Source organism: Lygodium microphyllum, chromosome 4 (assembly GCF_053477565.2).
Source record: "Lygodium microphyllum isolate KBCC chromosome 4, Lygodium_microphyllum_v1.1.10, whole genome shotgun sequence".
NCBI classification, from domain to species: Eukaryota; Viridiplantae; Streptophyta; class Polypodiopsida; order Schizaeales; family Lygodiaceae; genus Lygodium; species Lygodium microphyllum.
The window spans coordinates 20,287,216-20,303,450 of NC_141138.1; the positions used below are offsets into that span (position 1 = coordinate 20,287,216).

Genomic DNA, 16,235 nt, shown 5'->3' on the forward strand with positions numbered 1-16,235 from the left:
TCATCATGAGCACTCCCAACAATCATTATATCATCCACATAGAGAATCATAAGGCTACCATCACGAGCCTTCTTTGTGTATAAACACAGATCCATACCACTACAAGGATATCCCTGTGAATGCATAAAAGCATCAAACTTGTGGTACCATTACCAAGGTACCTACTTAAGGCCATAAAGACTCTTCCTCAATTTGCACACTAGGTGGTCCCTGCTAGGTTCTACAAAGCCCTTAGGCTGCTCCATGTAAATCTCATCATGCAAATCCCCACTATGAAGAAAAATAGTCTTGACATCCATTTTATAAAGATCCAAGTCAAGCTAAGCAACAAAAGCCAAGGCCAAACATAGGATAGTCATCTTCACAATAGGAAAAAATACTTCATCAAATTCCACTCCATGCTCCTGCTTAAAACCCTAAGCAACCAATTTGGCTTTGTATGACAACTTGGGGAGTCCATAGGTACTTTTCAACTTATACACCCACTTGCATGGCAAAGCACGCTTGCCACTAGGCAAAGAAACCGAATCCCATGTATGTTTTTTTTTACAGTGAGTCATACTTTGACTGCATGGCCCTCTCCCAAGAGTGACTATCACCTCTACGCATATCCTCATCATAAGTAAAAGACTCACCAGCATCTGTCACCGTAACACAATCCATAGAGGAATCAAACCACGCATGCTATCATCTATCTCTATTAGACCACTTCAAAAAATGCTAGGGAGTTAGGACATCTTGCGGAGCATCAAGGACCTTGGCCACTGGAGCATCAACACTGTTGCTACAGATTGTCTATGTGACTGTGTAGTAGCAAGAGGATCCTCTTGAAATATCACCCTATGTACCTCAATGACATGATCGAGCTTCTTATGCATTTTCTCCTCATGGAAAACAACATCATGGTTGGTTGTAGATAACTTCCTGCGCCTACGAATCCCACAGGCAATAGTCCACCTCACCTACATTTCCATAACCAAGAAAGATGTATTTCTTAGACTTAGGATCTAGCTTATTGTGCTTGTCCTTGGGAACATGGTAGAAAGCCTCACAACCAAAGACAAGCAAATGAGGATATGATGGAGGTTTTCCAAACCATACCTCATTTGTAACCTAATAGTCAAGAACAGTACATGGGAACCGATTTATCAAGTATACGATAGTAGTAACTACCTAAGCCCAAAAATGCTACAATAAGCCTATCTAACTAAACATACTACAACGCTCTCCTAGATTGTCCTATTCATGTGCTCACCATACCATTTTGGAGTAGGATGTATGGGCCGATCAACTGATGCTTAATACGCCTCTTGTCGCAAAACTCATCAAAGGCTTTAGAGACATATTCACCCCTATTATCTGACCTTAGCAAGCCAATACTGAAATGTAGCCAAGACTTCCGATTTCTATTTAAAAGTATATGCCCAAACTTTATACATATAGTCATCAATGAAGATAACAAAATACTTCACGCCACCTAACAACTTGCAGGGCAGGGGACCACATACATCCGAATGAACGAGTGCCAATGGCTCACCCATGCTTGTTATATCAAACTTTTTATACATATTACATGCCTGCCTACCATATAAACAATGATCACAAGACTCAAAGCACTTATAGTCAATGGGGCATAAGATATTGCAAATGGGTAAGCATTTTCATTCCTTTTAAGGACATATACCCAAGGCCATAATGCCAAAGAAATACGTATGGAACTGCATTCACTGCCAAAATATGGTAAACTAATCTAGATACAAGCAAGGGATAGAGAGTATTGGACTTACCACCATGTGCAATGATAAGATTCCCATGAGTAATCTTCCATGAGGAATCACTAAAAGAAACAACATAACCTACATCACCCAAAAAGCCAACAGAGATAAGGCTCTGTGTGAGAGACGGTACCATCATGAAGAGTAAACATGCAACCTGAACCAAACTACATCTGGACATCAACAATACCAACTATCTCTTGCTAGGTCATTACCCAAACAGACAAATCCAATCAAACTACGATGGAAGTGGAACCACTCTCTGTGAGGGATCACATGAAAGAAAGCCCATGACTCTATCATCTAGCCTTGAGTATACCCTGAAAAATCATCAATTAGCTGTGAAGCATCAAGAAAAGAAGCTACAAGTATAAAATCATCATCAAAATTAGTTTGCACAACATTAATCTCTTCAATGAGTACTTACCCAAGGACTTACCATGAGACTATCCACATAATCGGATGGCTTGTACTTACCCTTGCACTTGTCCTTGCACATTTTACAATAATACGGCCAAATATATCCTACTCTCCCACAATAATGATAAGTCAATGAGTACTTACAACCAGGGACTTACTATGAGACTATCCACATGACTGAGAATGAGACTACTGAGAGTCTCTCCCAAGATGGTCATTACCACTCCTACCATTATTGCCTCAAGCTATCAAAGCATGAGAAGTGCGAGAATCATCGACATTCTTTTTGTTAACCTCTTCGATCAAGATTGTACCCTCTACATTCTATAACTTCAGCCCATCAGCATGCATGTTTACAAGAGGAACAAAGGGGGGAGATTGCCCTTGAAGCCAATCCTCCTGCAACAAAGACAAAGGACTGAGAATAGAATGAAACTCATTTAAGTGAACTGGCATGGAAGTGCCCTTCTTCATGTGAAGATCTGTGAGTTACTTCATCCAATACATGTAACAAGCAAAGCTTTGCTTGTCATAGACATTTCAAATCTTATCCCATAAGTCCCATGCGTAGTACTACCCATTAGAGATAACATTATAGAACACCTACTTCTTAGAGAGAGACAATATGATGATGGACTTACATAGCTCATCTATTTTAGCCCAATCCTCTGCATCAACATGTTAAGATTGATATCCTCATGTTTCGAAGGCTTAACCTACATTTTTTGCACTAAAACTTGTCAAATTTGGGCCTTCCAATAGCTATAGTTTGTGACATTCAACTTTTCAATACTAAAGATAGCACTATCATTGGAAGCAAATGAGCCCCAAAACCATTGCGGCATCAAGCTAAAAATAAGGGGTGTTGACCCAGTAATGATTGTCCTCCATAAACTCAATGCAAAGAACTGTCAAATGGAGATGACTGCTCGCATCAATGCAGTAAACTACAATTACAGCATGTTGAAAATTACGTATATCAATAAGAAATCAATGACAGAGAGGGGTAATCACTAATGTAAAACAAACTATAATTGCTAGGGAATAACTCCAACTAGCAGTAAGTGAATATGCGATGTGCACTGAGAACTGTCAAAGAATTAGTGTGTCGAACTAAGATATATCCCATAGGCATAACTGTCATGCAAAGAGAGTAGGTCTCATGGGTAACAAAGGAGACCAACCCAAGGCACAACGGACTAAGAAATGTAACAAAAGCTCAATACATAACCAACCAAGATGCATACATCACTAACAACATCGTGACAGAGATAGATGCTAGTCCAAGAGTAATGTCAGATCAACCCACTAAGCACCAACTATGTACATGAAGCATGACAAGAGCATGTACATGTCACCAAGTCCCACAATCTCACTATAAGACCCTCAAGCTCAACTACATAACCAAATGCTCAATGTAATTCGCAACTGCATAACCAAATGCTCAATGTAATATCCAAGTGTTAACAAGTAGTGGTGTTTCCCACTAAATAAAAGTGAAATGCCAAATGCAAGCAAAAAAAGTCTAAAACATCATGTGGAAGGCATCCATACATCCAAGATCCAAGGAACGTATATCCAAGAGCATCCGACCCAACTTACAAAGCTCTTACTTGAGTGTCAAATGACCATACATAGCAATAAATGACAGCCAATGTCAAGATTCAAACCTCCAATCTTAGCATGTAAGTTCAATGGTATACCCTAGTGTAGCATCCAAAATGCTCAAGAAGCATCAACAAGCAATAGGTATGAAGTTTCCTTGATAAAATAGCATTCAGTCTTGGTTATTACAGCAGCAAAAAAACTCTATAAATTTGAGCAAAAGAGTGCTCAAGTCAATCCCATAGCATTCCAATACATTGACATAACATCCCCAGATGATCCAGCATAAAATAGACATCCTGAGAAGCATAAGTGACCTCTAGACAATGAGTGAAGTGTTGTCCTAAATTGTATGATAGCAAATTGTCACGATTTGTGAATTAATGGCTAATCCTGGGAGCTTCAAATGATGTGTAAGATGACAAGACCAATGTCAAGGAGGATTCCAAAGGTTGCCAAGTGTAGAGAGTAGTGCCAGGAGCTAGAGGATGGGACTGAGACTCTGTCATGAAGTGGGCAGCAACAACATGCATAATTCATGTTGTTGTTGTTAATCATGTTGCTACTCTTACTGATGGTATTGAGGCTTTGGAAACACTATAAGGTGCTCAAGTAAATTGAGCATTGCCCTAGAACAAGCTTCAAAAGGTGGAAAGAAGCTAAGTAGAAGACATGGCAATGCATATCTAGGGGTGAAGAATCCATAACTACCATTGAAACTATGCATTGAAGCTTTTCTCCACAAGTTGAAGCAATGCCAAGTTAGGCTCAATGGGCTCTCGAGGAAGATGGCTCTAATACCAATTAAAGAAAGTGAGACTTGAAGTGGAAGCATGGAGTGAAAGCAAGAGCTATGGTGGAAGGAGCAAGAGCAAGAGAGAGAGACACACAAGATGTGGGAACTCCAATAGTCATAATGTGTGATTGGTCTTCCCTTTATTCAAATGTCACTAAACGAATAAAGAATAAAGTGACAATCATAGGTGCTTGCCACCTATAGTGTGCAATACACGGTGCATGTACTGTCAGTGTAACTAATACACAAGCATCTAGGCACATCTACCTTTATGCCCAACAATGCTCTCCTATCCCCTTGTACCATTGCCTACTTTTTGTTACCCACACCTATCCTCTATCAATCTCAATTGCTCCCATCTACCCTCATGTAGGCTTATCCCCCCCCTCTAACCCCACTTTTCGTAACCTATCATGTTCCACTCCCCCATCCTTTTCAATCTACCTACATCATACTAACCCCACTTATCCCTCTCTATGCCTAACCAACCCTCTATCCCTCCCCACATATTATTCACTTGTTATCTCATTTCACTCACCTATTCCATTCTATTATTAGACACATTTTGCTATGAAAACCTACCCTCTTGTCCCTTGCTCTACCCCCCCCCCCCCCCCATAAACCCATTTATCCCAACCTATTCCCCTCCATTCCCACCCACCCTAGCCACCACCACCCTTGATCCTTGCCTTCAACAAGACATCCTCCATCCTGTCATTTGATCCCTATTAGTATCCACAATACCATCATGACCCTCTACCCTCCAACTCTCTCTCTGTGATCCTCTTGCTTAACACATCCCAATTTTGGCCAATAGAACTACCTGCCAAAAGCTCATGCTATATATGCGTGCACTTATATGGTTCATAATTTGTTGTGTTGTAATATGTGTTTTTTTGCATTTTTATGTGTTCTTTCCTTATTTTTCCAAAGGTCACTCCATTAAAACTTGTAGTTTTTCTAAAGATCAATCGACAATCTTTGTTTAACTCTCTTCATAGATGGATCAACAATAGTATGTATTTTTTTCCCAATGTTTTCAAGGTGTTATGCTTGCATTGAACATAACACCTCTTGTACAGTATCATAATTTATTCATGTCATTTCACCCACCAAACATTTTTCTTGATCTTTAATTGCTTATTTTCGCTACCTATGTATGCCCTCTAACACCATCTACCCTTGCCTAACCCAACCATCCTACCTATACATTCCACTATCCTTATGCTCCCCTCTCCCCTTGTACCATCAGCTACCTTCTGCTACTCACACCTGCCCTCTATCAGTTTCAATTTCTCCCATCTACCCTCATGTATCCTTATCACTCCCCCCTCTAGCCCCACTTTCCATAACCTATCATATTCCATTCCCCCATCCTTTTCACTTTACCTACATCACACTAATTGTCACTTATCCCACTCTATGCCTAAGCACCACTTCTATCCCTCCATGCATACTCCTCACCTGTTGCCTCATTTCACTCACCTATCCCCTTCTATTATTACCCACCTTTTGCTATGCAGACTTACCCTTGTCTACCTCCATCCACCCCCTTGTCCCTTGCTCTAAGCCCCCATAATCCCAGTTATCCCAATCTATTCCCCTCCATTCAGACCCACCCTATCCACCATCCTTGATCCTTGCCTTCAACCAACCATCCTCAATCCTCCCATTTTCGTTTGATCCCTATTACTATCCACACTACCATCACACCCCTCTACCCTCCCAACTTTGTCTAGGTGGTCACCTTGCTTACCACATCCGAGCCACATCCCAAATCTAGCCAATAAAACTGGCCACCCAATGATCATGCCATATATTTGTGCATTTATGTGCTTGATATATTATTGTATTGTAATATGAGTTTTTTACATTTTTGTGTGTTGTTTCCCTCTTTTTCCAAAGGTCACTCCATTAACATTTGTACTTTGTCCAAAGATTAATTAAAATCTTCATTTGACTCTCTTCATAAGATGGATCAACAATAGTATTTTCTATTTTCCTAATGATTTCAACAATGTGTGTTATGCTCATTTGTATATTAGCATAATTCATTCATGTCATCTCATTGACCAAAAGTTTTGCTTGATCTTTAATTACTTGGTGCAATTGTTGATTTGACATGGCATAGCTCATCCTCTCTAGCTAGTATTCTTTCCAATTACTTTTTGTAAGTGTGCATTATAACTAGGTCATTATGGCAACAATTTATAAATTAAGAAATAACACCAAAGGGATGCAATAACTAGTGGAAAAACAATATTCAAGCTCTCGTTCAAGTTTTTGGCAAAACTCATGAACAACATATTGGTGTAAATTGAAAAAGTAGACTTTGGATTCCATAGGATCATCATTACCCATTGACAAGTTTTTGTTTAACTTTGGATTCCATAGGATCATCATTACCACTTACCTCTCTCTCTCTCTCTCTCTCTCTCTCTCTCTCTCTCTCTCTCTCTCTCTCTCTCTCTCTCGGTTACATGATTACAAGATGCAAGAAGATGGCTCTAGGCCCTTGTACATAAACTCTTAGACATCACAATCAAAGTACAAAGTAGAGTGACTAGAGGGGGGCACAAGAAATTGCAGCATGCCAAGAGAGTAAATCCTATGTAGGGAGAATATCTACCAACTCAATTAAGTCAAGTTGCCAATAAAAAAGTCCTTTCAAGTGAACATATGACCCTACACTCCTAATGAAGTATCTATGATTAATCCATTCCTCATGGTCCATGTATGCCAATAACCCCAAAAGTGTAAGTGACAGAGCAGAGGGTGATATGAGATCCACAAACTTTGGATGTCCAAAGACTCACACTTTTGGAAGCAAGCCCAACCACTCGAAACCAAATAGTTGATAGTAGTAGCCCAACCTTCCACACCAACAAGCAAGCAAGGAACTAATGGCAAGGGGTTTCTAGACGTCAAACAAAAGAAGCAGCAAACATTGGTAATCCTTTACTTGGAGAATGTAGAGGCAAGAGAAGTTGCACCAATCAACATTTGCCAAATGAAGAAAATGGATCACAAAGGCATTCTATTAAGATAGCCTGTCATTACCATAGATTTCCATTATGCTTGGCCTTTCTTGAGACCCCAAGTGTTGTTATCCTTCTAGACAAGCCTGAACTTATCACGGGTAAGCAAATGGTATATTTGATTGGCTGAAGCATGACCCAAAGAGGCAGTCGACCATCAATCATCCAACCCTGCCAAGAGGCCTCTTGGTCCAAATAAGGAAGAGGTTGCATGGCCCGTAAAGAGGTGGAAATGGTGTTCCACAAATTATGATAGCCTCAAGGAACACAAAAGTATCTTCAAACTAACATGAAGGGCATAATAGTCCCATTGAGAGGGAGAAGAGCATCAATAATAGTGATGAGTGCTAGGCGCACCATCCTATTCAACATCAGCCTTTGTTCTTGTTTGCCTTGCCAAGTAAGAAGCTTTGAAATAGCTAGCACTTCCACTCTCATAGAGTTTTCTGCCTCCTGATGTAGAGGTGGGTGCGAGGAAGATTTAACAAGGACCAATCTCCAGGAGTGGACAAGATGATTCAACAACATAGAATACTTAAGATGGAAAGGTTGGATAGCATTGAGACATGCCACCATGAGGTGGAGATCTTGGTTTCCTATGCTTAATACCCTAAGTCTCAAGGAAAAACATGGCAATCAAAGACTAGGAATGCCTACCTTGGCATAAAGCATGGAGTAATGACCAATAGAGAGCAATCATATGTGTCTCTAAGTCTAGAATAGCTCCACTGCCCATTCTTTTGGGAGTGCAAGCATGGTGCCAAGAGATATCCATCTGTATATAATGTTTTTTCCAAAACAAAAGTCGGATGGGCTAACTAATTTGCCATAAATGAGAATTTGGCCAAGGGAGCAAGGGAAGGTAATATGAAACCATCGGTATCATGATTGTTTGTGCTATTTTTAAGCTTACATGAAAAGGTCAAGCTTGTGATTTCCAATACACAAACTTACCTATAATGCTCAAGGAAATCCAATCCATTAGCACTTTAGGTGAAACTTACACCCCCAAAGAATAGCCCAAATCCCTCAAAACAAAGCCTTTAAGCACCACCTCACTTTATAATCCAAGGCCTGCAAATCACTCTAAGTATAACCGATATAATGGATGATTTAGATGCATTAATGTGGAGTCCCAAGGCAAGGGCAATTAAGTTCCACGTGACCATCACTTTTTGTATATTATTCCAATCACCCTTAAGAAACATGAAGGTGTCATCTACCAAGGCTTGCTCCACCAACTATCCCTATGAAGGGAGAGTTAGTCCCAACCACCTCATCATTAGCTACTAGACAAGACAACATTGTTAGAATGGAATGACTGACCAAGGCAAGGAACGAATGACTCAGTGCACAACCCTGACTAATCGATCGATGAAGGGGAAAGGGTGTCATGATGCCACCATTGAGCGAAACTCTTGAAGAGGAATCGACACTAATAGTATTGATGACTTCAATGATATTCTTGAACCAAATCCCATGCCTTACATCAACTAACCCAAGAAGGACCATTCCAAATTATCAAAAGCCTTTTCAAGGTCCAACTAAACCATCGCCATTTCTTGTTTTGTGTATCAAGTATAATCTCTCCCCATTTGGGCATTCTAGATGTTGTGCAAAATATTTCCCCCTTTAATGAATCCATACTAAGTAGGGTGAATAATGCCCGAAAGCTATTGATGCAACCTATTGGCTCAGACATTGGTAAAGATCTTGAACACAAAGGCCATCAAAGAGATTGGTCGCCAATGCTTCAAGGTTGAGGGGGACAGCACTTTCGGGATCAGTTGAATGAGACCCTCCTTCCAAGAGAGTAACATGTGTCCCATTGACCAAACTTAGTGGCATAAGGCTATGAAAGGTGCAACCAACTGCATAACATAGGTCTCAAAGAACTCATTGGTGACCCACCCATACTCTTCTCTTTAGGCAAATGCAATTGGATATCCATGAACTCATCTTACCTAATGTCCATATCCAAACTATCAACAATATCTAGTGGGACTTGATCTTTAATGAGGTCACAAAATAATGAATGAGTTGCACCAATTGCATGAGAAATAGAGGATTGTGATCCAAGCAAGTCCATGAATAGATCCTGCACATTTGCATAGTTTGCACAATTGTTCATGAATCTGTGACCATTTCAGCATCAGAGTTGCTCAGGTGGACCATATTTTCCTTAACAAAGGAAGCAAGCAAGCCGCAACAAAACTTGTGGGCTCACAATTTTTGTCATATAGTCCCACTAATAATGCAGCACATTTGGCCTGTCGGTATTATCTATTTTGAAAAGTATCAACAAGTTGTGTCAAACTTGTGGAGGTGGAAAGTGAAAGGGGATCTTGTAGCGAATCCATCAAAACATAGTGTGTCACATCTAAGAGTTTCTTGGAACCTTGCAACCTTTGCCTACGTAAGATAGGATGGGGTGTATTCCATATTTCCTAGCAATTGTGTGCACATTGCATATCAACTGATCAAGGGAAGGCCCCTTGGGATGAAAAGTCCAATGAAAATTGATGTAGCAATTGGTGTATATAGCCATTAAATATCTCATGGCAAAGAAAGGACTTGAAACACAAAGGCAACTTGCTCAAAAGGGCTTGAAAGGGACCAACAATATGTACATGCATCTCAAATACTACGGGGAATTAATCACAAAGAACATAGCCCTACAAAACCCTGATTTTCAAAACCTCTAGCAAAACAGAATCATCATTATGTATAATGTAGAGTGAATTCGGGTAGTTCTAGGTTTCTAGGTGTTGTGCCAAATGGAAGATGTAGCCATGGTCTAGGGGAGATAACCAAGACCACAAAACCTGTTTCAAAACTATTGAAGCAAAGGTGTTCCAATCTTTGCATTTTGAGCCATTCATGAGTCCATGCCTCGAAGTCAAATGTGATGGGTCAACACATAAATTGAAATCACCCATGATAAATCTAGGTCTTCCAAGGGAGAGGCATACTCTCAATTGGTGCAATAACTCATGACAATCGAGAGCATCATTAGGAGCATAGTGATCCACCAACCATAGCACTTTCCCATTACAAGTATTTCCACGACTATGAATCTTCCTACTACATATCTCCTTATCACTATTGATTGAAATTTCTCTCTAACGATTAGCAACACACTAGAATGGGTTCAAGTAGAAATAGAAATACCAACATAGAAAAGCTTGATGCCATGATAGTGTGTAAGGTCATCCCTACTTCTTTATGACTCTTATGCTCCATCACACACAAGGCATCCCAAGCATTAGAGTGCAAGGCTTGCCAAATAGGATGTTGCTTCCCACATGAATAAATACCCCAAACATGTCATGCAATGACTTTCACGATCAAAGGGGAGATCAAGGGTGGGATTGCAGCTACCTTGCTACAGCTTTATTTTCCAAAACAACAAGAACATCCTCATCCATAATATCTGTCGACATAGCAAATACATTTATCCCATTACCACGTGCTTTAGAAGTCAAGGGCTGATCCACATCCACTATGCTACAATGAAGGTATCTGCAATCCCATGGAGTAATGACTTTATCATGCTTGACAAAGGCTAGGTGCTTAGGAACAACATGTAATGGCTCCTGTCGAGCCTTAGAATTAGAGGATGCCTTAATGCTCAAAGGTGTAACACCAAGACTCCAGGACAAAGGTTTGTTCTTACGACGCCAATAGGTGCACAGGACATTCTATGCATCCTCTAAGGATCCAATGTTCTAAACATCATTTGATTTTTTGTTCTTTTTCAATTACACCTCTTTCCAACCATGGGCACCATCAATGAGAGGTGAAAGCAATTGTTTGCCTTTGCCCAAATTTCACCTCGTGGGTTGGGCATCTATATGCATATTGCAAGGTAAAACCATCTTGTTGTATAGTACGAACATCATTTGCATGTCTTTGTCTCTTCTTTAGTTTCAGTACATTTTGCCATAAAGAGACCAAATTGTCCACAATTGAAGCGGGCTGAAGCTAAGCCCTCCACATCCACATGAGATTATACCATCGCGAGCTCATTGTTACTAGATCTCTAGAGTTGTGTGTTATATATAGCTTAATTGAGTTTCTCTCTCTTTCGCTTTGTGCTAATATTTTGCTCAAACAATTGTACCATCATACACATGTTTGTAACTTATAGTCTCATAGGACATATTGGCCTTCCACAAATCATAATATATATCATTTCATTTCATTTCTCCCTAACCCATCACAAAGGAGCAATGGCCCATGGCAAGCCAAAAAGTAGTTGAAGATAGTAACTTGGTTTTCATAAAGATGTTTGATTAGTCCCTCTATTTGTATTCGGCCCCCTCTCCTATCCAGATTTAGACTCTCGAGCTTCTCAAACAAATAGTTTCATATCGGTAAGACATGTTGCTTACAAAGGATCCATGCCCTTCAATGTTTTAGACGGCACTTTGCCATCTTTGTATCAAAAGAATGATTGGGCGACCCAAAGAAGTCGCCATGACAATGTTTTAGTTTACATGTAAATTGATTAGTGGCATTTTTTGGTATCATTGACACCAGTGGTTAGTGTCCACACACGCGGTGGTAGATGAGCAAACTGTGATTAAAGCATTCATTTGGAAATTTCTATCTTTAGGTTTATTTTCCAATGCACTGGTATTTTTCAGTCAGCACGTTGCCTATTCCAAGACAAGTAATTTACATCGCCCAAAGGCCTGCAGCAAAAAAGAAACCATAGTTAGAATGCATTAATAATATGTAGGCCCAGATCCCAAAAAGGCAGGAAGTGGGTAACACATTACCTTCTATGTGTTATGTGGACCACAAAGAATACCATGGCCAGCAAGATGCAAACAGAACCAATTGTGATGTAAGCAATGCCCAAGAAGTCATTTTTGCCACCAACCCAAGTGGCAGTGGAAAGCACCAGCTTCTTTTGGCCCCCGAAGCTGTAAGTGTTGTACACATTGTTGATACCGATGGTGATGGTCGTATTGGCTTTGGCCCCCGAAGCTGTAAGTGTTGTACACATTGTTGATACCGATGGTGATGGTCGTATTGGCTTCCAGCGGCTGCTCTATCCTCCCATAAAGCTTCCGAAAATTTGGTAGCGCAGCCGTCCTCATCCACACCATAAGATCTTCGTCTTCATTAAGCTGCAAGCATAAAAATCCCCCCGCCCCCCAAAATTTATGTTATCGAGTGCTTCCAACATAGAGACACGATAATCATCATGCCTGAGCTGGTAATTAGTAGCAGACACTATAATCATCATGTCTAAGCTAGTACTTAGTGACAGACACCAAACACAAAATCACAACATAGAGACACGATAATCATCACGCCTGAGCTGGTAATTAGTAACAGACACTATAATCATCATGTCTAAGCCAGTACTTAGTAACAGACACCAAACACAAAATTACTCACCGGTTTTGATGTATTCAGCTTCCCCCCTCCAATCAGAACTCCAGTCTCGTTCACATTGTTAGGAAAATTTTGAGGGTAAACATTGTCACCAAACCTATGCTCACGATCACTTTTCCAGGCTATTCCCTTCTTATTCACTGGTATCTGTTTGGCGTTAGCACTGAAATCGTAGGTATCATTGAACAAGCTCCAAGCTATGAGACCACAAGGTACTGTAGTCCTATTCGCATTGTTGCCAAGATATAATTCCGGTTTGCAGCTACTGGTGTCCGTCGCCTCACTTCCATGTAATAACTGACCATCACTCCTGCTTTTCACATACCTGCAGAAGCACATTTCATTTTCCAGGCAATCAAGCAGGAGTAAAATTATGACACGGCACACATTAGAACTTTAGCTTCCTATATTGCATTTGGACAGATTTGATGGCACAAGACCCAAACTGCGAAGTTCGATGATCCTGTATATTATTTGGACAGATTTGACGACACAAGGTCCAAACTGCAAGGTTCAATGACCCTGTAGAGACCTATAGACTCGCAGAGACCAGTGTAGTGTCACATGATATGTTATAGCTTTTGCCAAACAACTAAATCAAGGCGCAATTGCATATCCTCTTACTGCCATTTCATTTTGTTTAGACAATCACTCCCATGCAACCAAACATGCACCAATGACTTGGCTCTTTTGATTGAACTTGGGGCTCCCTACTTATAGCCTAACATCCCTATATTAGTAGTTGTTAGTTTCATTGGTGGGTGGCTTTACGTCAAATGGAGGATCCCCTCTATTCACAGACTTTCATACATCGTCTGTTCACAGATCAAACATAGACCTTACTACATAGTGCAAATACCATTTTAAATAAATTTAGACAGAGCTTTATATCCTCACTCAAAGTAGAGAGATATAAGGTTTAACTACTGATTCCTCCAAGTAAGATCAACTGGCTAGTGGCTCATGATGACTTAACTAACATAGCTCAATACTCTACATTGTGAAAGACCATCCTGAGTGCACAAGGTCATTTGCAGTTGATGTGTGTTTGCTGCCAAAAGGTATAGTTTGTGCAGCAGAGACATCTTGAAGCTGCAAATTAGTACCCCTGCATCAGGCATTGTCTAGTCATGCATTTTGAGTTGTATTGCTGCATGAGGCTGGCCGTGTGTGTGTAGGTGTGCACGTGTGTGCACGCGTAGCTCTTGTCCACATGTCTACCTCGTGAAAGGGTCATCAAATGCATATTCTTCAATAAAAATGATTGCTACACCTTTGCCAGCTATATCTGAAATGCTCTCATTAAGGTTGCCTAGCAAATTTAAGTGTTCTCTTTACAAACATTTCCCATGCCAAAGTACTAGCTTTGAACTTGTTTTGTTTCTTCACTCAGACTTTATCAAACCTAACCAATAATTCCTCAACGTTTCACAATGTTAGAGTTAGCCCAATCTTGTCCTAAGCTAGAGCACTTTGGTACGCTCACATTCAATCCACCTCCCTACCTCTACTCACAACTACACCTATGATGACATCACAAATTGTACTTTAGCCTATAAAGAGGTAAAGGAATAATGACAAGAACTATCTTTTGTGAGACTGAGGTTAAGCTTCAGCAACCAATGAGGGATTTCCTGAGATGATGTGCATCCTCATACTACAGCTATTTCCTTTTGTTATCAGCATTTAGATTTAGATTTCTTTTGTTGTACTGTTTATCTCCAGACACTTGCATCATTTTACAAACAGTTATAACTTATGGTCTCAGGTTATTTTGGCCTCTTGCAGATGTTAATAAATCATTTCATCTCCTTTTTTGCATGAAGGGTAATTGTATTAATTACCAGAAACACAAATTCAGAAGTACAACATGACAAGAAGCATCAACAGTCTATACAACATACAAGGAGACTGAAGAAACTGCCGTGTGCCAAGAAAGCAAATCCTATCAAAGAAGAATATCTGCTAGCTCAATGATGTCAAGCTGCCAATGGAGGTGGCCTCCCAAACGGGCGATATAACTTTGTGCTCCAAAAAGTGGAATCAAAAATGAATGCATTCTGCATAGTCCATATGTGCCAACAGCCCCAACAGTGCAAAAAGTGGAAGCCAACCTTCATATGTGGCTACACAATATCTGAAAGTTTGGGCTGTCCAAAGAACCAATTCTTTGGAAGCATCAACAGTTCCTCTCTCATCTAGGTACAGTCCCTGAAGCATTCTTCACTATGTATTCCTTATATTCACAAGGTGATTCTTAGTTGGGGCTCTTCACACCTTAAGATGTTTTCCACTTCACTTGTTAATATGATTGATTGGCTCCAGCTATCCCACCACTTATTGTGCTTACTAATCACATTTTACTTCCTATATTCTTTATGAAATACCCATAATTAAAAGCTCGAGAAACATTGATATCACAACTGGCTCTTGTGTATCAAAGCATGTTGCTACCAATACAGGACTTTTCATATGACTTGGACTAAATATGTTCACAAGTACATGTTTGTGTTTGATATATGATTGATTAAATTCTCATAAGTCTCCCTAATCCAAGAGTTTAATGTGCATAAGCATAGTCTGCTTATGCAATGGCATGCACACTTCATTTTAAAGCGAGACAAAAAGGAGCCACAACACAAGTAAAGCTATGTAGCACACTTAACAATTCCATAAGACAATATCACGTTTGTTGGTTTAATTGGTTAAAAGACAGCTACAAATTAAAAAAGCTGAAGACGACATATAGAAATAGATAATAAAATACCCAAACTTTTGCAATCCAATATTGAAAAAAGACCTTTAAAAGGTGACAGATCTTTACCGTCTGTGGTTTTGATAAAAACCATCCAGCTCATAATACACAAAAATGGGTGGATTCATAAGTTTTGGGACCTGCAGAAACAGGAAACAAAATTCCAGTTCTAAAATGCCTACTGTACTTTGTAGATTGTGTGCATTCCCTATGACCCAAAGCCTTCAAAAGACCATCCAAAGGTCACATAAAATACATACTGAGGCAATTTGCTAAACATATTGAAGGATTACCATGATCTTTCTTTTGCATGATTTGCTGATGCTACTATTCTGAATATACTGCACTTTATCATTTGCCCAGCGGGAAGGTACACAACTTGCATCATAACGTTCCACAATTTCAACTACCTGCAGAGTCAGCCAGGATCGAATTTA

The 16,235-nt window shown here is 40.0% G+C and overlaps 1 protein-coding gene across 5 annotated transcripts in view; it reads right to left on the reverse strand.

Annotated features, from left to right (window-relative positions):
- Positions 1–11,873: 11,873 nt before the first annotated feature.
- The window catches only part of LOC148036855 (ALA-interacting subunit 5-like), a 43,548-nt gene continuing 39,186 nt past the window's right edge, over positions 11,874–16,235 (reverse strand). For 2 of the 5 annotated variants that reach the window (XM_087675779.1, XM_087675778.1), the window contains exons 5-10: positions 16,092–16,208; positions 15,868–15,938; positions 13,047–13,368; positions 12,616–12,772; positions 12,419–12,551; positions 11,875–12,331 (exon numbers count right to left, since the gene is read on the reverse strand). In XM_087675779.1, coding sequence (XP_087531905.1) covers positions 12,280–12,331; positions 12,419–12,551; positions 12,616–12,772; positions 13,047–13,368; positions 15,868–15,938; positions 16,092–16,208 — 852 coding nt within the window. In that variant the 3' untranslated portion in view covers positions 11,875–12,279. Of the gene's footprint in view, positions 12,332–12,418; positions 12,552–12,615; positions 12,773–13,046; positions 13,369–15,867; positions 15,939–16,091; positions 16,209–16,235 lie in introns of all 5 variants that reach the window. The other 3 variants (XM_087675776.1, XM_087675777.1, XM_087675775.1) reach the window with 2 other exon arrangements.